This window comes from Python bivittatus, unplaced genomic scaffold (genome assembly GCF_059951505.1).
Source record: "Python bivittatus isolate LINGU-HERP-01145 unplaced genomic scaffold, Pbiv_v1 ctg000480_np1212, whole genome shotgun sequence".
Lineage (NCBI taxonomy): Eukaryota > Metazoa > Chordata > Lepidosauria > Squamata > Pythonidae > Python > Python bivittatus.
The window spans coordinates 62,986,889-63,012,376 of record NW_028277075.1 but is presented as its reverse complement, the minus strand read 5'-3'; the positions used below and the strand labels follow the sequence as shown (position 1 = coordinate 63,012,376).

General features: G+C 36.3%; 1 protein-coding gene across 1 annotated transcript in view; it reads right to left on the bottom strand.

The window, feature by feature from the left end:
- The window catches only part of TOLLIP (toll interacting protein), a 47,942-nt gene that overhangs the window by 4,476 nt on the left and 17,978 nt on the right, over positions 1-25,488 (bottom strand). The window contains exons 2-5 of the mRNA XM_007440023.4: positions 25,191-25,340; positions 21,624-21,806; positions 17,079-17,231; positions 15,932-16,022 (exon numbers count right to left, since the gene is read on the bottom strand). Coding sequence (XP_007440085.1) covers positions 15,932-16,022; positions 17,079-17,231; positions 21,624-21,806; positions 25,191-25,340 — 577 coding nt within the window. The remainder of the gene's footprint in view (positions 1-15,931; positions 16,023-17,078; positions 17,232-21,623; positions 21,807-25,190; positions 25,341-25,488) is intronic.

Below are 25,488 nucleotides of genomic sequence, written 5' to 3'. Positions count from 1 at the left end.
GTCATATTTTTTCTTAAAATATTTCATAAAAAAGATACCAGTTAGTGATATAAGGAACATAGTTTCTAACCGTATTCGTCTATCTGCTGAGGTGGAGATGAAAGATAATAGTCCATGTAACTGACCTCTCTTTAAAGGAGGTAAGAGAAAAGGAGATCAGAGCTAAGAGGGGCAACTGACCTTTTGCCAGGTTAAACTCCACGAGACAGTACTGAAAAGATCCATTACTTTATTAGCTCACACCTGCTAGACAGAATCTCACCAGACTAACTCTAAACTCCCCAAGCCAGCAACTAAACATTATGAATTCCTTAGGGTGGTGCCAGTCTCATCCTCTTCGCTTTCTCATGCTCAAGCTGTGAGCTGAGGAGATGCTTCTGTCCTTGAACCTTCTCATCCCAATCCATCACACCTTTCTTTCAACATCCAAATGTGTGAAGGTAGTCGGTGAACATTGAATTGCAGGTTATAGAATATAAAAGCTGATGATAGTTATTCTTCTAGAATATCGTGAAACAAATAACTTGCCATTATCCACAACAATTAACTGAAATGAAATTGGTTTAACTCCTAACAACTTTACAATAATATATCTGCTTGTTGGTGTTAAAATTATAATTCTGTTTGTTCGTAATCATTAATCTGAACCTTCATTGACTTATACAGTACATAAACAATATTTACAAAGTACCTTCTAAAAATGAAGTTAGTACTGCAGAATATTTATTCAGATTATGTTAAACAAAAGAATGGCTTTTACTAGAAATCCTGATTTTGTAATCTTCCTGACAAATAATTTTAATAATTAAATTTAGTCTTCCTGACTAATGGTTTAAATAATGATCTACCCCTTTACTGGTTAGGCAGATGTAGGAGACTGGATTCCCTCTCTGCTTCTAATTGGAATCCATTCTTATGTGGAATCCTTGGACATTTAAAAGGACAGAAATCTCCATGAATTAAAAAAATAGCTGTTAGTTACCTGAAATATCTATTTAGTTCTGTGATATGCTCACATTTAAATATGTAATACTGTCTCTGAAATAATCCTATGAAAATAAAATATTTTTCCTAAATTCTATGAAGAGCTTTTCCAACATTGACCTTTACTTGTAATCAATGCAGACAAGATGAACAACATAGCAGATTACAGACTAGAAAATGGTATTGATTTTCAAGAACTACCAGAATAAGCAGTGCATTCAGACAACTCAAGAGACCATACTATATCTTGTCAGGCAAGGTATACATTCTTCTGTTTTAAACAGTATGGTTCTTTAAGAGAGAACAAAGGCGTGCTGGTCCTTTAAGGTGGTTGCCAGCTTCTCAGGGCAATTAGCTAGTACTTCCCTAAATCCCTGTTTCTTGCAGTGATACTTCCCGCACATCAGTCCTGCTTTGCAATAGTGAAAAGATAAGGAGGAAAACTGATTGCTACTACCAATTATTTTCAACTGATAGGTCAGAGTGAATGAAAGATACTGGCAAAGGAAACAGAGTCTGACATAGGATAGGGAAGAATGGAGAATATATAAATGTAACAATTTACAAAGACTGATACACAATTAGTAAGAATTGCTATTTTATCCTTGGAAATATAATGAATAAGCTGGATTTTGCTATCAAGAAAACCCTTAGCACAGCTAGTTTCTCATTACTAAAAAGTTAATAATGATGTCAGATAGAGACACAGGATATTAATTATTCCACTCATTACTACTGTTGGTAAAAGCAAGAGTTCCCTGGAATATTGAAGTTGAAGAAAGAAAATAAGCAAATTTCTGAGTTGAAGTTGTTGTTGTTATTATTTTAATTTAGGTACCTCCTGACAAGTATGGGGTGGCTCACAATGTTTAAAAAAAAACAAGTTAAAATAAAGAACAAGATGGTAATACAAAATTGTATTTGTGCATTACCCTGTTTTTATATTTGATGGAAACCTCTAATACTGATAATTAGTAGATTTGCTGATAAGCTTCAAATTTATGGAGCAGGAGAAAAAATGAAGTCACCATAAAACTTAGTCCACAGAAACCAAACTTGATGAATGTTCAATAGCAATGTAGGTAGTAATTCAGATTTTTACAGACCATAATCCAAGGTTATTCTGGAATCTCTATCAGACTCTGGACTGCTGTGTATACAGTTTTGCAGCATATACCAAGAGTCTTGAAGAAAAATCCCAAATAGATACACAATTATGAACTAGCTCAGTAAGAGCAACTTCCAATGAGACACATTTTCTTTTAGAAAACCATAGCTAGGAATTTTCAGAATTACTCCAAGACCACTAACATTAATTGTATCACACTTTACAAAAATGCCAACATATCTTGTGTCTCTTTTCAGTTCAATGATACCTTCATTCGAGTATCTTCATTCTGAAATCAATGTTGCCAATTAATGCAAACTAACATTAAAATGTGTTTTTCATCAAAACAGACACTTCAATCATTTACCAAATTGTCTTTTTGAATTTAAACGAACAAATGCCAGTACAGAATAATCAATACAGAATTGAACCCAGAACTGTTCATAGTCCATTATTTTCCATTTTAAAAAAGTGTTCTTCAAAGTTTATAAAGTTGATTTGGCTTCAAGTGCATCAGCATGGCTATAGTGAGAAGCATACAGACATAAGCAATGGCACTTAAATGAAATGAAGATGTAAAAAATGGCAGTGCATTTGATAATACACAGTATTTTTTACAAAGCAACACAAGTAGTATAAAAAAAATAATCCATTCATATTGTGCAGAAAATATTACAGAATTTAGAGACAATTTTCTAGTACAGTCAAGTGTCTTCATACGCTGATACCTTGTCTCACCACCCTTTATCCCATAGAGGAAATAAATATTTTATTTGTTAAATATTTTCAGATGCATCGAACAGGAAAAGAACATCCCAAGCTTCATTATCACTTTTGTATCTGACTCAAACGCTGTGTCATCTTGTTTTCTCCTTGGGGGAGGGGGGTGTCCCTGCCCAAACTAGTATTTATGATGGATACTAAACACATAGTATAACCAGATAAGAAAGGAGATTGTTATAGTATTTCACAATAATCTCTTCTGCATTTCTTCCTTAGTCTGCCTATTCTCAAATCCTGAAGACTGAGCTTTGTATTAATCAAGCAAAGAACATTTCCTCAAGACACTTGACTGAACATTTTATACTGCTGTTAACAGTAAGGATGTCACAATACTGACTTTTTAATGATGCATCTAATACTATATTGCACTAGTAGCAATATTATAAGGGAGACAGTGGGAAATGCAGCTTATTTTTATTCCTTCCTATTTTTATGATAATAGGACAAATGAAACTTGCAAATCGTGCCAGCTGCGAAAACCAGATGGTTACCAGTGCTCATGTTTTTTTGCAGGGTAAACTAACAAGACTCATATTCCTACCATAGTATCCCAGAGTAAGCAGACTTAAATGTAAGCATATTTTGGGTAAAAAGAAGCAAATGATCATATTATGGTTTAAAACTATGTTTTTCTTCAAGTGGACAGTATTTATTTATTTAAATTTAAAGGCTGCCCAGACAACTGGGAGGCTTATGTCTGAAAGTAAAAGACAACAAAAAGGAAAAATCATGAAAAATTCTGAATGTCTGGAACGACAAACACAACACACAAACCCGCAAAAATCCCATCCCAAATAAAAATATCAGGGGCTCAGCAGCTACTCTATTCCCAGGCCTGGGAGCAGAGCCAAGTTTTGAAGAACTTTCAGAACACCATCAAGATGGGAGCCATGTGGATTTCTGTGGGATGCTATTCCAGAGGGCAGGTACCGCAGCAGACAACATGTTCTAGATCCTGATAGATGACACTGTTCAACTGGAGGACCTAGATCATGCCCACTCTGCCCATTCTTACTCAGTGGGCAGAAATGTTTGGAGATAGTCTCTCAGATAACCAGGCCCTATACCATGAAGAGCTTTATAGGTGATAATCAGCACTGTGAATTATACCCATAAGTCAACCGGCAACCAGTACAACTCACAAAACAGGGGTGACACAAGGGCATATTGTGATATGCCCATCACTGTCCATCTGCCACATTCTGAGCCAGCTATATCTTTATGTATCTAGCAGTTGCTTCACATTTACAAGTATCTCCAGATGACATGAACAAGACACTAAACATGACTATAAAAAAAAAAGCAAAAAACAAAACCCGAAGTCGAAGCATAAAGCTCAACAGAAAACAAAATAATGGGATTGTTTGTTAAGGTGTTAGTAGAGAACTTAGCAAAACAGAGTCTTACTTCACGTTAAGTCTACTTCCAAGTATCAGGATGCTCTCTGGGGTAACACAATATTACTTTACCACATTCAAAAATCCAGAAACAAGTGTTCTCTGTGCACAGCACAACACATATTTATACTTTAACTCTCACTTTGATGTGGGAGCAATACTAGAAGCTCATGTTTGCTTCTTTACTTAACCGCTGTGCTAGTACTAGGCCTATTCTTGAAAATCATTTGCTGTAGGTATCAACTTTGCAACAACAACAGGACAAATCCTGTTCATAAAATGTGCACTAAAATGACAGGGGTCACTTTTTGAGGAGTAGTGGATGTTGGAAAAAGACGATGCGCATATTTCCACCATTTTTAAAACTTAAAAAAAATCTAATAGTTGGCCAAAGTCAACTTTTTCTCTGAAAGTATAATAATGAAAATTCAACAATTTCAGAATTTTTGCACTGTAACAGGGATATGCAAAACATTCTAGGCTCATTTTCCCCCCTAATTTTGAAGCAACTGTTTTAAATGCTGGGTTTCTTCCAGGCTCCAAATAAAACAGATCCATTTTTAACATTGCTATTTGTAGTGATTCAAGAGTCTGGAGTTCTGTAATTGGGTTGGTTTCTAATGTATATTGTCCAGCTTTGCCAAACAGCAGAGACCGTTCCATCCTTGCTGCCAGAGAAGAAAATGGAAAGCTCAGGCAGAAGTAATAGTGACTTAATCACCTGGTCAAACACAGATAATGGTAGGTCCTGGTCACCAACCTGCCTTGATCAGACTGGACTGGGAATCTGCATTCAGAGGCAATTCTAGATGGCTGATATCAAACCTAAGAACTCTTCTGAGATACCTGCCTGCTTGGCTGGTAGAGATATGTACTGCTTTTTAAAAAAAACAATTTGCTGTGGATATATTAGAGTTCACAGGTTGTGCTCTGTGTGTTCTGTTTTGTGTTGCGGGTTCCTTTGCACTCTGCTAGCCATTTGGCACAAATTTAATTTTTAATGCTGCTGTTCTTCATAGGCTACACTGAAATGAATTGTGCTGTGTGTTGATGTTTGTTCAGCTTCCGCAGATGTTTGTATAGGAAGCCTAGAAAAAAGTGTTACTTCCATTCTTATCCATGAGAATGTTTAAACATGTTTGTTTGTTTTAGATTTGTACGCTTGGCTATTTTTCTGTAGATCTGGTGACAGGGTAGCAATCAGCATAGCCTACCAACCTAACTACTTTGTGATCCTAAAACCACAAGCAAGGGAGTAAGAGGCTTTTTTTCAAATCCTCATTGTTCCATATGACTAAACACTTGAAATGCTTCAAAAGTCTCAAGATGTCCCATGTTTTGTGTTGAAACACAGCCAACTTAATTGGGATGGTCTGAGTAAGGCTTATTTCTCTCAAATTTGAAACAGAACTTTTGTTTATTTGATGCACCCTCCCCCCTATTGTCTTCTGACAGCCAGCTTTTTTTTTCCATTAAGAAGAAAATAATTCTGTCTTCATGCCTTTAATCCTTCACTCTTCCTAATCTCAGTACAATTGGGACAAACTAATGAATGAGGAACTAAATATACCTGAATGTTATACACTTGTCTTACTGCAGCTATAAGGTACGTGCTTCCGGTGATGACACAGAAGTTGATACTACATCTCCTGATCTGATGATAGTGATTATTAGGTATATTTATTTAAATGAATTAGGCATATTCGTTTAAATAATAATGTATGTATACTGAAGATGAATACATTAAAATTCAATTAAGATTTGTAGCTGTTAGATAATCTTTCTTAAGGAATTACTAGTTTATTTCAATATAGCTGTGCTTCTATTATCTATTCTATTATTTTTATTTATTCTATTATTAATATATTAAATGGAATGGGTTAAAGATGTGTTTAATGAAATTGTGTATTGTGACATCCTCCTGCAATGTTCTGCATTCCAACATAATGCATACCATATAAATAAAAATCAACTTGTACAATAACATGCAGAATTCTTGTTTAATGGAATGGAATGCAAAAAGAATTAAGACAACTTACCCAGAGCAAAATATTCAAGCCCTGAGGATAGATGAAAGTGAGGGAAAAGAATAAGACATGGAAAACAGATATTATTCTATGTTATATGAGAAATACCCTTCTAGAAAGAAAGCTGGAAAAAAATTCCAACAGTTGCCCTTCAGATCTTAAATTCTATGATTTTGCTCTTTAAACAGCTGTATCTATTATACGGAATCTTCTCAGTATGCATTTACCTTTGGCCTATAGTTTCATACATACATATTTATTTATTTGTAAGATGTATATGGCTGCCAACTTGCAAAACTGACTCCAAGCAGCATACAACAATAAAAACAAAAACCCAATACACCCCATGAGAACAACCAGAAATCATAACAAGAAGACACACAGTTGGGGCTCACCAACATATATTACATCTTGCAGGATGGGCTCATCTAACATCCTGGCCCCAATGCCTGAGGAAACATCTGGCTCTTCAAAGCCTTTTAAAAGGCTAACATGGCTCTGGCTAGTCAAATCTTTGTGGGGTGGGGGAGATCATTCCACAGGGCAGGTGCCAATAACAGAGAAGGTCACCTCGGATGACACTGATTCAAGGAAGGGATGTAAAGCATGCCCACTCTATTGGAGCATGTGGGACAGGCAGAAAAAAACAGAGACAAACAATCCTGCAAAGAACCTACTTATGCTCCATGGAGGGCTTTATAGGTGATAATCATACCTTGAATTGCACAGAAGCCTATTGGGAGCCAGTGCAGCTTGCTAAGTACGGGCGTTACACTGGTAGGACATGAGTAACCAGGAACAGGCACAATGGGCACACTAGATGAAGTTATGCAAAGGACCTCCTATAGACGGCTGCTGCCTGATCTTTGAAGAGGAGCTGTAAGTCCACAAGGACCCCCAAACTACATACTGGGTCTGAGTGGGGGAGTACATCCCCTCAGATCCAAAGATGGAAAATTTCCAGTTCCTGGACAAGGGGGCTCAAAACCCATAGCCACTCAGTCTTGCAAGAGTTGAGTTAAAGCCTGTTCTTCCCAATTCAGGTACCCACAGCCACCAGGAACTGGGGCAGAATGTTAATAGCATTACTTGAATAGCCAGGGGCAGAGATGTACAACTGCCTACTGAAGATACTTGGTCCTCTCCCAGAGGCTTTGATGTAAAAAAAAAAAAAAATGAAGATAGAGTGGAGCCCTAAAGCACACCCCAAAGCAGGGGTCTAGGGTTAGACTGCTACCTACCAACACCACATGGAACTGATCCTAGAGAAAGGAGGAGAACCACAATAACATCCCACTCCCAACTTCCTGAGCTTATCCAGAAAGATACCATGATTGATTGATTGATTGATTGATTGATTTAGATTTATCTCCGCCCATCTCCCCCGATGGTATTGAAAGCCAGAGAAATATCAAGGAGGGCCAGGATGGATCCACTACCTCCAATCTGTGGCATCCAGTCATCAACAGATACAGTCAGGTCCAGAAATATTGGGACATCGACACAATTCTAACATCTTTGGCTCTATACACCACCACAATGGATTTGGAATGAAACAAATACAATGTGCTTTAACTGCAGACTGTCAGCTTTAATTTGAGGGTATGCACATCCAACTCAGGTGAACGGTGTAGGAATTACAACAGTTTGCATATGTGCCTCCCACTTGTTAAGGGACCAAAAGTAATGGGACAGAATAATAATCATAAATCAAACTTTCCCTTTTTAATACTTGGTTGCAAATCTGTTGCAGTCAATCACAGTCTGAAGCCTGGAACGCATAGACATCACCAGACGCTGGGTTTCATCCCTGGTGATGCTCTGCCAGGCCTCTACTGCAACTGTCTTCAGTTCTTGCTTGTTCTTGGGGCATTTTCCCTTCAGTTTTGTCTTCAGCAAGTGAAATGCATGCTCAATGGGATTCAGGTCAGGTGACTGACTTGGCCATTGCATAACATTCCACTTCTGTCCCTTCAAAAACTCTTTGGTTGCTTTTGCAGTATGCTTTGGGTCATTGTCCATCTGTACTGTGAAGCGCCGTCCAATGAGTTCTGCAGCATTTGGCTGACTGTGAGCAGATAATATTGCCCGAAACACTGCAGAATTCATCCTGCTGCTTTTGTCAGCAGTCACATCATCAATAAATACAAGAGAACCAGTTCCATTGGCAGCCATACATGCCCACGCCATGACACTACCACCACCATGCTTCACTGATGAGGTGGTATGCTTAGGATCATGAGCAGTTCTTTTCCTTCTCCATACTCTTCTCTTCCCATCACTCTGGTACAAGTTGATCTTGGTCTCATCTGTCCATAGGATGTTGTTCCAGAACTGTGAAGGCTTTTTTAGATGTCGTTTGGCAAACTCTAATCTGGCCTTCCTGTTTTTGAGGCTCACCAATGGTTTACATCTTGTGGTGATCCCTCTGTATTCACTCTGGTGAAGTTTTCTTTTGATTGTTGACTTTGACACACATACACCTACCTCCTGGAGAGTGTTCTTGATCTGGCCAACTGTTGTGACGGGTGTTTTCTTCACCAGGGAAAGGATTCTTCGGTCATCCACCACAGTTGTTTTCCGTTGTCTCCCGGGTCTTTTGGTGTTGCTGAGCTCACCGGTGCGTTCCTTCTTTTTGAGAATGTTCCAAACAGTTGTTTTGGCCACGCCTAATGTTCTTGCTATTTCTCTGATGGGTTTGTTTTGTTTCTTCAGCCTAATGATGGCTTGCTTCACTGATAGTGACAGCTCTTTGGATCTCATCTTGAGAGTTGACAGCAACAGATTCCAAATGGAAATAGCACACTTGAAATGAACTCTGGGCCTTTTATCTGCACATTGTAATTGGGGTACTGAGGGAATATCACACACCTGGCCATGGAACAGCTGAGAAGCCAATTGTCCCATTACTTTTGGTCCCTTAACAAGTGGGAGGCACATATGCAAACTGTTGTAATTCCTACACCGTTCACCTGAGTTGGATGTACATACCCTCAAATTAAAGCTGACAGTCTGCAGTTAAGGCACATTGTGTTTGTTTCATTCCAAATCCATTGTGGTGGTGTATAGAGCCAAAGATGTTAGAATTGTGTCGATGTCCCAATATTTCTGGACCTGCCTGTATAACCAATGCTGTCTCAGTATAATGACTTGGCCTGAAATCAGATTGAAAGAGGTCTAGATAATTCACTTCCTCCAAGATCCTTTGAAGCTGCAGGCCAGTCACCTACCTGACAACCTTCCGTAAAAAGAGAAAGTTGGAAACTGGATAATAATCATCCAGTTCTCTTGAATCCAGAGACAGTTTTTTTATGGAAGAGGCTGACAGAACATTTTTAGTTCGTTCTAGTCTGTCCTCCTGCATCTTTTCATTCTTTTATATTCATCCCTTCCAACTTTCTTTTTCTAACTCAAAAGTGTCTTATCAATGATAAAATTCCTCTTTTCAAGAAGTAAAGACGACTCATCCATTAAAAAAAAAACTTGAAAAAATAAGCCAAATATATTAATAATATGACTCCATAAGGCTCATTGAAGCATTTATCTGAACACGGGTAGGCTAATGTTGAATGGTGGACAGAAGCATGAATTTCATCCCTATTTGTATTCATCTACAAATCTTCATGCATTCTGCATGAAGTTCTGAAAAACAGTCAGCTGTTAGACACACCGAAAAAGCTCATGTTTCTGTGAAGCAAATTTCAATATATGCAGAGATCTCTAGTTTTTGCTCCTGAATAAGGCTTTTGTTATTATTCCAGCTGAATAAAGCTTTTGTTATTATTCCAATTATTCTTCTTCAGAATATTCCTTGCCATCACTATTAGTATAAATTTATTGCATAAATGCATCCTTCTTGAGAATACTCTGATTTCCATTAATTTTTGTAAATTGTAATGACACCATTTATAATTTCCTTGTCAAAAAACAGATGAAGATTCTTATAACACACAATTTATACCAAAGGAAGCATTTTCTCACATAATCCAAAACATATACAAGAACCCTAATAACCATTCCAGAATATAAAAATAACAGAAAATAATTTCTACTGTGTTTATCAAAACGTCACATTTATCTTTTTTTATCAGCTCAGAAGGAAAGTGTAGCAGGAGGGACTTTGGAAGCAAACATTCTGTGCTGGAGCTCCAATTCTGTGGAACCAGCTCCCGCAGAAATAAAATTAACATCATTGTTGTAAAAATTCAGATTAGTGAAATTTTTGCTATTTATTGAGGCATTTGGAAACTGATAAGGAAGGTGTATGTATCCATTACCATGTCACATTGGTAATGATGTTGCTTTAGTACGACCTTATAGTGATGTTGTGTGTGTGTGTGTGTGTGTGTGTGTGGAGAGAGAGAGAGAGAGAGAGAGAGACTACTGCTTTTGTAAGCCACTTGTGCTTGTAATAAATAAATAATCAAATAAATAAATAAAACCCTTGTGCTCTTTCCAAATATTACATTTTGCTATAAAACTTGTAGTTTTCAATTTTCATCTGTTACTCAGATGGCAAAAACTAATATATTCACATGGTTCAGCAATTTGCAGCTTTGGCCCTTTCCTTATGCAAACATAAGCCACAATTCCACGTGCATTTATGCAAGGGTGGGGGAGTTTCACTAAACGCAATGGGTCTTACTTCTAGGTAAAAGATTAAGAGAACCATTTTGTAGATTTCATAAATGCCAAACAATATAATTTTATACCCACCACATTACATATATTAACTTTTTAAAACAGAAGAAAAAGTAAACAAAAATGGTAAGATCCTGTACTGCGTGCATATCAGTCTTATGTTGGGAAATTTCCAAAAAGATTATATCCCAGCTCAAGATAACTTTTCAATACTGATATGGAATGCAGAGTGCAAAAGTTCATCCAAAAATAAATGCATTAGAGTTTCAAGTGCTTCAAGATTCTTTGTTGTTTTACTCTAATTTAGACTGCAGTCAACTATTTTAGTTAGATAGGACCTGCATTATCATTTGCTGTAACAGAGGGATATGACAAATGCATGAATTAAAAAAAAGACTGCAACGATATTGTCAGATATGACTTGTACATTATATTCATATCTACAGTTATCAAAATTTGTGAACCTTTCTAAACACATCATTTTATACCAATATTGAATTTAATAAATAGCAAAAAAACAGGACAATTGTGTATAACATTTGGCATAAATACGTCAAGTTTCTGATTATTAAATAAGAGCCAAAAGGGAATTTGTAGATCCCAATAAAATATAACTTTGACAATGAGATTTATTATTCTGAGACGCTTAAGATAATTTGAAATATGCCGCAAACATTTAATGACTCTGTAATTAAACTTCTGAAATGTGTAAGTTTTTGTCCTTATTAAAAATTACTAGTTGCTAGATCTGAATTCCCTTGAAATAAGTATCATGGATATGGTATTTTTATCTTAAGAGAGATATTAAAGTAATTGAAGGGAAGATTGTTGTTTGACCTTACCTTCTACATTCTATAGGACATATTTTAAGTTAAATGGACAACTATGAATTAATAAGAAACTATTGCTTATGTAAGATGTAGTTACTTCATTAACAAGTAGTTAACTTCTTCAGCTGGAATTAACAAAGGTTAATCTTAAATTGCTCTGGTCAATCTGATAGTATCACAGATACCTACAGAGTAATTCTGCAGTCCCTAAAATATAAGGTGCTTAAGTAAATAGCCATACAATACTTTGGGACCAGTTCCTGAGCAAAATCACTTTAGTAGCAGCTCCAGTCAAGTCAAAAACAGAATCTAAGTTGAGATTTTCATTTATTCCACACTGCTCCAAGCAAAAAGTGAGATGTTGCATCTCATTTCCTATTTGGAAACATAGTGGCACCCTGCATACCAAAAATATAGTGGCTTCAGAACAGAGGGAGGGACTGCAAAAATGAGAGCAGGAACCTGAAGCAATTTATGTGGTAGGTAAAGTGCTCAAAAGTTGAACAGATAACAAAGCATGATTCTGAATGGAAAATACACAGAATATAGACATGTTTTACACCAGTATGTCACAATACATAAAGGTAAATTAAAATATATGTACATTAAGGTTAAAAACATGCTAATGAAGGTTAACATCATGCTAATGAAGTCTTATATCATCTCAGAATTAAAAGATTTGATGTGTTCTGGGCTTTTATAAAGAAGGTCTAGATAAACTAGAATAGTTAGTCTTCTTAGATTCAGGTTCAATTTCCTGATCTCAAGGATACATCCATGTAGTTTTCTTGAGAACAAAATAGAAGTGGGTTAAATTTATCAGTAAATTCTATTAGTTTTTACTTATTCTGGATTGTAAGTGCTCAAATTAATACTTGAAGAAAGGCAGCACTGCTGATGTAAATTGGTTGCTATTTGTATACTGGAGGTAACATTTCACTTATCTGACAAAGTGAGCATAAATCCCAATAGCCTATGCCACAAGAAATTTGCTTTTTTGTGCCACAAGATTGGCTAATTTTTAATTCAAGTGACTAACATATATTGTTCCATTCATTAATTCATTCAATTTTTATACTGCCCTATTACAAGGCTCAGGACGGTATACAAACAAAATATACTATTATTCCCTCATCATAAAACACAACAAATCTATAATTCTTCCAGATTTTCCCCATTTGCCTCATATAGCTCTACCCAATTGCCAACAACACCTGAAACTTGCAAACCCATCTTGCTGTCCTCTGATACAATATCCCACCCTTCCTTTCCTAAAAAGATCTAGGTTATTCTGAACAGGACTGCCAGGCAAGAATCTGCAGATAAAATCAACCTGGAGAAGCACACAATCTTCATCACTCTTTCTACCACTTTGTAGATCTAGAACTTGGGCTTGTACCAGTGCTTAGTCAAAATCAGTTTTGACCATGTGTCACTGACGCTCTAGATATCTTTTAGCACTTAATCTCCTGAAACTCCTCAGTAGAACAAGAAGCAGTTTGGAATCAGTAAACAAAAAGAGGCCTCAAAAGAGCAATCTTGTTCAATGCCTTGGTCATTTCCTTTTTCCAACCAGCTGCGTCACAGAACTGCCTGCTAAACCATTGGGAAAATCCTAACTCCACTCAGAAAACCTTCAAGATCCAACAGGTGCCTGGAGTGGACCATCCTAGCTGGATCCTCATTTTAGTTTACAGGAAACTTAAAACATAAAATCATTCTGTAGAACACACTTTCAAATGAATCCGTAACTGTAAAAATATCCAGTTCAAAGGAAAACTCATTTCAGAAGTACAACATACAGATAGTCCTCATGTGACTGCCTCATTTAGTGACATTCACAGTTAGGACAGTAACTTTACAATCAGTCCTTGCACTTACAACCTTTGTAGGTCTGTAAAGCAAAGGAAAGCTGAAGTAAGATAGTAAGCACTGTTGTGGTTTCACTTAGTGACCGCTTTGCTTAATGACCAAGTTGCCAGTCCCTAAACAAGCACTACCTATATTCCATGCATGAACAATTCCATGCATGGAACAGCTGGTTTCAAGTAATTCATGCCTAAACTGAAACACACTTGTTTTGGTCCATACAGTGGAAGAAAGGGATTGTTTATTCCAGGCAAAAGTGGATTTGGTGGGGGGACAAGAATGGAAAAGCCAAGGCCATTGGAGGCAGCATTTAATGGGAGGCAGGGAAGGAAGAAAGAAAGAGAGAGAGAAGGGAAGCTTCTGGGAAGACTGAGGGGGTAGACAGACCAGTGGGATATGCTGAGCTGGGACATTAGCAACAGCAACAACAGTGGAGAAGAGACAGCTATCAGCAGTTTTGAAAACATGAGAATACATAAATCTCAAATCCTTTAAATTAAACATTCCAAAATAACAGAGGAAACATCTGTTCCTCTCTATATAGGCAATCCAAAGTTAGTAGAGTATATTGCATATCGGTGAAACATGCCATGAAATTTTATTTTTTGAAAATATTCATCCTCAGAGGAACGTAGCACTGGAAAAAGCACAGCTTGGGGGAAAAAAAATCTCCTTGGTAGAAAGTCCCAAAGTTACACATAATAATTTTTGAAGATCAACAGAAGACACTGTCCACTACAGCAGTACTAGCTGTGATCCAGTATAGTACAATTATATAAAAATATGTGAAAAGAGGAACAATTTTGGCACAATGACTCTTATTCTAGTTTTCCTGTGTCTTAACTGCTACTTTCTAGTTTCAGAAACATTAACAGAATGAAAGAAAATTACAGAATGTAAACAACTGATTTAGTTAATTTTAGGAAGTTTCAGAATGATAGAATATTCTACAGAGGAAGAAATAACCTGCTTTATTGCACTATCCAAATACTCTTCCATATACTGTACATAGTACAGACAATTATTTTTAGAACAGATCTAAATTGTTCCCGTTGTAGAAAAAGCCAGCACTATAGAATAAAGTAAATAGGCAGCTTGTGATAGTCTCATCAACAGGCATCTATTACAACAATTTAATGCAACAGCAACAATATTGGGAAGTAGTTTTACTTTAACAAGACACTGAAATGCTATAGGACCTGTGGAACCAGTTTGAACATAGAAGAGCAAGACAGAAAAAATGGAATGCACTCTGCCTATCATAGCATCACTATTTTGGACATAGTATTAAACTATAACTTACTGCTAAAAGCAAACCTCAGACTTTTATATGCCTGTCCTCTATGGGAAAAAGGGAAATTTAAATTGTTGGATGTCTCTATAATATAGTCAGTCATATCTCATTTATGTTTTACACAACCATAATCATAATGTTAAACTGGTTTATTTATCTAGTCCAAAGCTCTGCAATACATTTAAGAGGAGGGACCAATACTGAACTCCTTCTTCTGGCCTCCAATCATAGAATATTTGGCAGTAGCTCCCAAGCAACTGTATCTCTGCTGCTCTGGCTTGTTTTTTAAATCCAAAAAGCATATTGAGCAATGGGTTGGGGTGGGGGGAAGCTGGTGAAGAATTTCATCTCCCCAACACATGTCGGCCTTTTTCCTGACCAGCTTATTTTCTGACAACCACTCAGATACCAAAGAAATGGGGCTTAGGAGAGGAGTCAAAAACTTCAGTCACATTAGCAGTTTGCTGTGACACTCGGGACAAACCAAGTAAATCACTTAACTACAGATCAACATTACACTCTGCTTAACATTATGTGTAAATACACCCTACGGCTAGTGGAAATAAACTACAGTTTGAAGCTAGCTTGCTTCCAATGCGCATAGTTAAATAATAGTTTGACCAAGTTGGGATAACTTGGCAAGCTGCAGCTAATTTAAACTGGAAATAAAAGTTTCTATCTCTTCTTTGCATTGGGGAGAGATGGGAGAAAATGGCCCAGAAACCACTGAGGCTCATTCTCACTGTATGACATCATAGTTTAGAATTACATCTAAACTAAGGTAATAGCTATATAAATATTGCTTCAGACTCCCTGAAGTTCTGTAGACAATTTGAACATGCAGATATGCTTATTGGCTTCAAATTATGTTTCATCATTAAACATTTCAGTTACTTCAGAGAACACAGCTTCTCTTGCCCTGCCTTTATGTTTAAGAAAATTTTAAGAAAATTGTTTTTAAAAATGTGCATTAAAAATGGAAAATTGAAGTATCATACCTGCTATAGGTACATATCCAACTCCTTGCTGATATACTGTGGGCATCAGGACCACTGGCTGGGGCTGCATCATCATAGCAGCTGGCAAGGACTGGATTTCAAAGGATAATAGGAAAAAGGGTATTTCAAAACATGTGCTAAAAACAAAGGCAGCAAGAAAAATATTTGCATAAATTCCTCAATTCAGTTACTTGTATTACTGAATATAGCGAGTAACAATTTGAATCAGTCAAATTCTGTAACAAGAACTTAGTGCACAAGAAAATTAAGGGAAATGTTCCTGAACCTATAATTTAAAGGAAATATAACTTTTGCATAGAATGTTCAATGCATTTAAATCACTTTTGACAAACTTAAAGCAGTTTTAGGTAGTCTTTCACTTCAGAATATAAAAGGAGAAATGTTACAGAGTTTCTGCAATAATTTCTGAAGAACTGCTTGAGTGGCTGAAATTCTGGCAGTCCTGCTATTCTGCAAGCCACTATGTAAATGTTTACCAAAAATGTTGTGCAATATGTGAGAGGCAGAATAAGAGCTTCCGCAAATAGAAGCACGCATTTTTATTTATTTAGCAAATTTATATAGCTAAATTTGATGTTTTCTACAAGGTGCTAAGGCAGAGTAGGCTTCTGTGTCCAAGAATACAACCAATACAGAAAACTGCATAGCTTAATTATCCTCTATCAATACCTGTCCCATGTTACTCATAAAGCTTTTTCAGTTAATTCAAATTTTAGAAACCAATCTAAGTAGCAGAGTGCAAGAATATGCCCTAAAAACTACTGAAATGATATAAATGGATGTCATGTGCACCATTTGTGCATATGTAACTGAGAGCCATCCTTATTAAAAATTCCAAAATTTTATTCATTTCCATGAGTTTTCCATGACTGTTTTGAAGAAAAACTGCCATCAGTTCATTTGTATTTGTTAATACATATGAGTACTCTATATATTTAAGAAAATAAAAGTTTGGTGATTCTGTGAAATTTTGGAATGGAAACCATATCACAATCATATCTGAATAAATTAGCTAGTAACAAAAGTGCTGCCTGCACAATCTTTCCCCTTTACTCTCAGTTGGACATTATTTTATGATCCAGCTATTCAACTGCCAACTAAAGCAGCTATTTGTCACTTAGCTTACCGTGTATGACATGACCAGGTTAATCATTCCTTCTTTGTCATCTCCCTGCCTTCCACTCAGGCTATACCACTCATCTTCTACTTTTCCTTGTTTCAGTGACTCAGGAATAGTAATATGGGTCCACGCAATGCGATCATCTATTGAAAAAGCTCTCTGAAAAATAGAAGAAAAAAAAATAGATGAAGAAATACCTTCCAAAAGATGCTTTTCCTATATTAATATTTCCTATTTGCTTTTCCTATATGCTGGATCAGATGAAGTTACATAAAATCGAAATCCCTGTTTTTCAGAAGCAGGTTCATTTCTTTCCAAGTAAGAAATTAACTTTAAGATTATGGTTCGTAATTGGGGCATAGTTTAGAAGATCATTTACATCACCTAAATAGTTTGAGCCTTTGAGCAACCCTAGCAAATGTGTAAATCCTAATTTAATGGGTACAGGTATTAATAGGTTTGCTGCTGTTACTTCCTTCTGGAACAAGTTTCTGATGATTGATCACATGAAAGAGCAGTAACCTCATGATCACTTGTTTCAGCCAGGATTTGGGTCAAAAGAGTCTTAACTGAGCCCCAAAGGGGATACAGCCCAGTTCTAACCGTATTAGAAGATTAGAAATTGAATAAAATACACATGCTACAGTTTTAATTAAACAACTCTAATCTTGGGGTTATAAGTGCACAACTGCGCTCTGTACGGCATCGTACTTTGGCTTTTAAAACTTTGACTTCAAATAATTTCATGGTTGCCAGAACATCACCATTATCAACATCTGCCTTTTGGGTTCTTATAAACAGTTCTCTTGTTTGAGAGGGTTTTTGTTTTTGTTTTTTTAAGAAAAATTATATCCTTGGTCATTTTGGTGAAGGTCAGGTATGAGATACAGTCAGCATGGCTTATCAACGTATGTACTTTCAGGCCCTAAAAAAAAGAGTAAAGGAATTCTTTTCAAATCTCTGTTGCTCCCTATGGCTGAAAACTTCAAATGCTTAAAAAACAGTTCTGTATGGGATACTCAGAGAGCCAGTTCGATATAGTGGTTAAGGCAACTGGGAGACTGGGATTTCTAGTCCCGTCTTAGACACAAAGCCAGCTGGGTGACCTTGGGCCAGTCACTCTCCCTCAGCCCTAAGAAGCAGGCAAGGGCAAACCAGTCCTGAAACCTTGCCAAGAAAACCGCAGGGTCTTGTCCAGGCAGTCACCAGAAGTCAAGATTGACTCAAAGCCCCCCCCCCAAATAAAATTTTAAAAAAAGGGATACTCAAGATGGCTCTATGCTTTGTTTTGATGAACCACAGCCAACTGTATTGGAACATTCTGTGTAGGGCTGCTTTGTCCCAAAATTAGCTTTTGTTTCATGCATACCCTACTCTGTATTGTCTTCTAACAGTCAGGTTTCCCCTCCCATTTAGGGAAAAATATGTATTCTTCCCTATGTAGTCACTTCCTCTCATTCATCCTAATCACTGCATATTCTAGTCAAATTCATGAAAGAACTAAATAAATTCATATATTATTTATATATTTGAATTTATAAGCGGCCCAAATCCAATGCATTATTTCAGCTAAAAGGTATGTCCTTCTACTGCTGACAAAGAAATTGATACTATACTTCCTGATCTGTTGATAGGGATTACTAGGTATGTTCATTTAAAGAAAGAACCTCACATACTCAAGATTAATACATTAAAATTCAATTAAGATTTCTAGCTGTGAGATAATCTGCTTTATTATTGGTTTTCCCCACTCCTTTTTTGCAATAACATCTTTATTAAGCTTTAAAAACAATACAATTAACCTTCCTTTTAAAAAAATGAGTCATTACAACTACAGCTACAGTTTAGATACTATAATTATTTATAATATACTATGTTTAAAAAAGCCAATCTAACCTATTATATAAAAACTACACTAAAAAAGAAAATATACTAAACTACACAAGGAAGGAGAGAGAAAAAAAAAAAGAAAAAGTTTAAAAGGGAAACAAATCCCAGGGAAATCAACAAAATGAAAAGAAGAAACAAGCAAAACGTTAGTAACTCAATGAGCCCCTGCACTTATATCTAAATATAAAATAAAAAAATTAAGTGATCTGGCTGCAGATACATAACTTTTAAAACCTCTTCATAATTCAATTTTTAAACAAGGAATTAAACCTAGACCACATGAATCACACTGGTTGAATTCCTGCCCTAATTTGCCCAGCTATATGTACTCATCCACACATCTTCATGCATTCAGCATGAAGATCCAAAAAACATTCAGTTGCTGAACACACCTAAAAGTCTAGATATATTTGAGAAGCAAGTTTCAAAATATATAGAAATCTCTACTTCTGCTCATCCATGTGCAGGTAAATGCATAAATAAGGCTTTTTTTTTATTTTATTTATTTTTAATCTCTATTGAAGACAAGCAAGAATGTTAATGTTAGTGTGAAGACAAGTGGGAATGTTAGTGTCTATGGATAAGATCTGTAGCAATCTTCACTTAGTCCTTTAGGAGAAGTAAGAGGACATTTGAGACGTTTCGAATCTCTAAACTGCTATTTAGTTTTCTATATGCAGATAAACATATATTTTGCCTCATGGTATTATTGTTGATTTTTCAGAGAGGACTGAAGTAGAAGATAATGACTGACAGAGAAAAAAATAGTAAATCTTAAAGACAGAATACTCTTTTTACCACAATGAGTCCCCTAGTTTCACAAGTAGTGCTCCTATTTCAGAACCCACTTAGGCATGTTATTTTCCTTCAGATAAAGCAAAGTACAGTGATGTGTAGTTTGCAGAACAGATTGAGTAGAGTAAGAAAAAGTAAAATGAAAGTTACCACAAACCTCATGGAATAGGGTTTTTTTCATTTGTGTAAGTAATATTATCTAAGTGTCTGCAAAAAAATTGTTTTTGTAAGTCAGTTTCCCAAAATAATAATACAATTAACATTGCTTATCTATTTTAATTCCTGTTATTTTGGTAATTATAGGCTTTGGAAAATACTTTTCAGTATATTTTTTACTGTTATTTATTACTATAGCAACCTAAGAAACCCAACTGTGTGCAATCATACAACACTATCATTTTTATGCCACCGCAAGAATTCAACAGTATTGCTGGCTTTACAGAAACTTCCTCCTGAGCCCAGGAACATGTGAAATAATTACAAGCTCAGAAAAGTAAATGAGAAAAACTGGAGCACTGTAGTAAAGATAATAGGAAGCTGTATTTACTGTATCTACTCCCTGCTTGGCAAAGATACAAGACCAACATTCTTGGAAAGCATAAAGGGAAAGAGATAGAAGGAATATGTTTTACAATAATTTGTACCATAACAGTATCTATTTCTGTTATCATGACCGGATATAGAAACAGAAAGACTGCAATCCATACTTCAAATTAATCACATGTGATCAATATTATAGAAACAATTTGCTCTTCAGTTTTATTGCTCTACTCTGCCATTATCTTCTTTAATTTGGGCAAACTCCAAATTAGGGTGAGTAGAACTACCTAATTCTTTTCCCATTCTGAAAATTCACCAGGGTACACCCTAAGAATCAAAGATTTGTGAGGAAGGAAAATTGTTCTCCCCCTTTTCTCTGACGTAAGCAATTCCACTGGCAGGAAGGTTTAACTAGATACAATTGTAAACGGTTTGCACCAATATTTAAAAAAATGAAATTTAAGCTAAGTTATCCAAGCCTGATTTTAATTGGCAAGAAATCTGCTTCATTTATAATGGTTTTAAAAAGTCAGTAACTTTAGGCTGGATTGAACCTATCACAAAGTTCAGTAACATATGGAGACAGAAGAAATGTTTTTGAAAAAGCACCATGAAATGATGACTGACCAGCAGAAACAAAGAACTGTCTCAACTCACTAACAGTTTCTCAAGAACTGATGGCACATGTTTTAGGGATATAGTTGTACAAATTAGTCACTCTATATAATCACTGTAAAGAATTATACTTACCAGACTTGGACTAACCCTATACAACAAAGCAAGACTTGTATGCACTGTGCTATAGAGAGAAATATACTGAAACAACATTTGTAGGGTAAGATCCCAAGATAATTGCCCTAACAGTAACTTCCCTAACTTTCCTTTGAATCACCAACTACAATTAACTGTTAACTGCCACCCAATTATGGAAGCAACACAGTGGGAGGGCTGCATGTATGAATACGAAAAGCAGCACAGTGAGAGAAACTGGTGGTAGAGAAACTACAGAGAGGTTAAAAACAATACAAATTCATTAAGTTTCTATTTGTCAACTATAAGCTTTTACTCTTCTTGAACAAACAGATTAGTAGAATTCGTGAAACCTGCTGATCAAAATCCTACATTTCAAATCAGCTGAACCAGTGCTGATACAGCTTTTCAATAAATACAAATACAGGTATTCCACAAATGATTTGCAAAACATCAGAATTTACTTTAATAAAAGCTGTCATTCTTTCCAATCTATGTATTTTGATCCAACATGAAATGGTAAGCCATTGCCAAATTAGTTAAAATACCATCCCCCTCCCACCAATTCAATCTTACCTCATCAAATATCTCAAGATAGAAAGAATCCACCCCAGGAGGAACAGTGCATTGAATAACTTTGTTCCATCGAGGATTTTTGGCTCCATTATGAGCAGTAGGAGTTTCATAGACAGCATAACCAAGTCGTATTCTGCAATATGGATCCATGCGTGTCATGCCATAGTTTTTTGCCAATTTTGCCTACAAGAAAAAAACCACACACACCCACAATTGGAATGAAATAGTATATATATTCCCAGGCTGAAACATCTACATAATTCAGCTGAAATCAATTTATTATTGTCTCCATCACATAGCTCAATTTTATAAATACTGTAATATTGATCAGGGGGAAAAAAGCTGTTTTTCACACAGCTTAAATAAAATCAAGGCCATCCTGCCATAGCACTCTGGATTGCATACAATGTCATCAAAAGGTGACTGTGAGTGTCAAAATTCAGAGCAATATGAAACAAATATTACAGAGAGATTACCTGGCTGAACAAAATGACCAGCTGAAAATTATACCTCAAGCTTATAAAGATTCCAAATAACTTGTTCAACAGCAAAACAATATTACTTTCTTCCTAGTAAAATATTCAGTACTTTTCTTTTTTCTAAAATTAGGTTGAAATATCATGATAGCCACCAGCAGAGCTAATTTAATATTCACCTGTAAGAAAGCCAATCCTGAATTTAAAATAACCCTTCCAAAAACATAGACAAGAGGCATTTAGTTAATGCAGCCCCAAGCAATGAAGGGCTTTATATGTAAACATCAGAAACTTAAATTGGGATTAGAAACGATCTGAAGTGGGAGCTAGTGAAGATAACAAAGAATGCTGCAATATGTTTGTATCACTCAGTTCCAGTCAGTCTTGCCACAGTAGAATTTTGTACTAACTGAATTTTCCAAACCTTCTTCAAGAGAAACATCATTTATAATACACTGCTGTAACCTAAACTAAAAGTTACTAGGATATGGATTAGTGTAACAAGGTTATCTCCATCCAAGCAGAGGTATAACCTAAGATGGGGAAAGGTGCTTTGTGCCACAAAAATCTTGTATCTCTAATGTCAAAGATGGATCCAGGAACCCCGCCCCCTACTCTCAAGCTACAAACTTAATCCTTTAAGGGGAATGCTTAAAGTTGAATGCTATTTACAAAAACAGATGAAGTATTCTCTCTTGCCTAGACTGAGCTTCAGTTTCTTGGCCTCCATTACTGCAGCTAGGCATTAATTCAGCACTTCTACTGCCTCTCCTCAATCTGATGAAAAGGACAAATGGAGCTAAGTGCCGTTAACACAGTGATGACATTTACTCTTAATGTCTCAATGTTCTTATCCAGCTGTTCATGTAGATCAGGGGTTCTCAAAGTACGGCCTGCGGGCCAAATATGGCCCACCAGGGTCATTTATCTGGCCCACCCGCCTGATTGGCCGCTGCTGTCTGTCAGAAGCGGAAGTGTCGGGGCTGTGTCGGGAGCTGCAGGCAATGCACGAGGAGGGAGATTGCAGAGCTGGACTATTCTACATGACAGGTATGCTGGGTCCGGCGGCTCTCCTCAAACTATAGTCCGGCCCCCCAACATTCTGAGGGACTGTGAACTGGCCCCATTTAAAAGGTGTGAGGACCCCTGATGTAGATAGTGAACATGAGGGACAAAATGGGACCCATGGGGTCAAGCAGAAATCCTTCATAATCATCTTCTGGAGATGCCTATTAAAGTATGGGCAGAACCACTTCAAGTCTGATCTAACAACACCTATATTGGACAACCTTCATAGAAGAATGCCATGGTTGACAATATCAAAAGCCACTGAAAGACCAAAAGAATCAACAGGGTTGTATCCCCTATCTCTCTCAGTAAAGATCATCCAACAGGGCAACTAAGGCAGTTCAGTGCCTAAATACAAATTGAAAGAGCTCTGCAAAATCTCTTTCATTCAAGAACGTCTGGATCTGAGCAGTTACCACATGTTTAAGCACTTTGCTGAGGAAATGTGATGTTGGCCACTGGCCTGTGTTTAGGTCTTCTGGGTCCATTTTTTCCCCCCATGAGTAGCATCAGTACAGCCTCTGTTAATGAAATTGTGACCACTCCTTTGCGTAGGGAGGAATTTGTAACCTCCTGGACCAAGTTGAACATCTCTTCAACTAGATGTAATAAGCCACGAGGAGCAAGGATCAACTTTAATGAGGACCCTTTTCAAATCTAACATGATGCTCCCATTTTAAAGGTAATTTATTTGGGGAAAAATAAGTCCTCCTTCCTTTAGTATAAATATAATATTCTTTATGCCAGTACTATGTAAAGCCAGATTTGGCTTTTAAGAGAAGTATCAAGGGCCATATTACAAAATGTGATGGGACAAGGATAAAGATGTGGAAAGGGAGAAGTCAAAAACGAAACTGGATGTATATTTAAATATAAATTAAAGTAAAATTACATTAATTTTTATTCCCTATATATTTAATAAAATCCTCTTCTTTCATATTAAAATTACAAATGAGCAGCCATTGCTGAAGGGGTTCTTTGGCCCACCTGCTAGGCTAGATGTAAACAGAATGTGTTAACATCCAGCAATGTGAACAAGGAATAAAATATTGAAATCTCTCAGTGATTTTGTCATTAGGGTTCTCCTTTTCCAAGTGGCACTATTAGAACAGGTGCTAACTGAGAGATTTAGATCCTTAGGAACCTCTCAAGAGCAGTTTATTCATCCTTTCTCCACAGAGAACTGGGACCTCATGTTTGAATTAACACAGTATTAGCAGGGCCATGGCTTTACATAAAATCTCTCCAGCAGAGAAGAGAAAACTGGAAATACGAGGCAAATTGCACAAAAGCTATAATCTATGGGATCCTTCTATTGCAGATGATTATCACTGAAAAGTCAAGGTTTTATGCCAGTACATTCTGGCAACATCATTACATATTTTAAACAAAATATAAGCATAATGCTAAAACATTTGTCAGAAAATATTAGCTATTTTAAAAATATGTTTTGATAGTCATATTCATATTACTTAGTAGCAATTTATTTAAAGCTTAGTTTTAAAACATATTCTGCTATTAGTTTCAAGGACAAAGAGACAAAGAAACCAACCAAACCACCTAGTGTATCCCAAAAGTGTTTGAAGACTTTTCATTTAAAAAGGGTACAAATTCTATCACACTATTGTTCCATGACAACCACAGATCTATTGCTATTTACACAGGAAGCTTATCAACTAATGCTCTAAACAAATAATATGCTTAAGTATAGAATTCCATTTTAAAGTTGTGGACATTTTAAGTACCTGATGTTAGATGATTAAAAACCTGCTAACGAAATATTAACAAATTCATGTATACTGCCCCCATAGCAGATGCTGATTAATGTTTTTAGAGGAAGTATATACTACTGTGACATTATACAATTTTTGAAAATAATTTATGCTTAGTACTGCATATAATTTGCTTTGCCCTGTATGAACAACACACAATGATTATTAGCCAGGAGCCAGTGATGCTCTTTTAATGTTATTGGCTGGCATGGAACTGTGTAGTATATTTTAAAATGTACTTTTTAAAATACCTGCACTACAGTGATACTGAGTCTCCCAACAGTACCCATTGCTCCTCCGTACTGTAACTGCTGAGCTGCCTGAGCATCCAGTTGGATTTGCTGCTGCTGCTGTGTCGGGGTGATACGAAGAAAATCTTGAGGAAGTTCACCAATATATACCTATGGAGGAAAACACATAAACCAATTAGATAATACTCTCTGTTCTCCCTTTCATCTACCCATCTGCCCTTTTTAAATGTATCTGTTTCCTATATTCCATTTTTTTCTGCTTCTAACCATTTATATTTCACACATACCATATAATGCA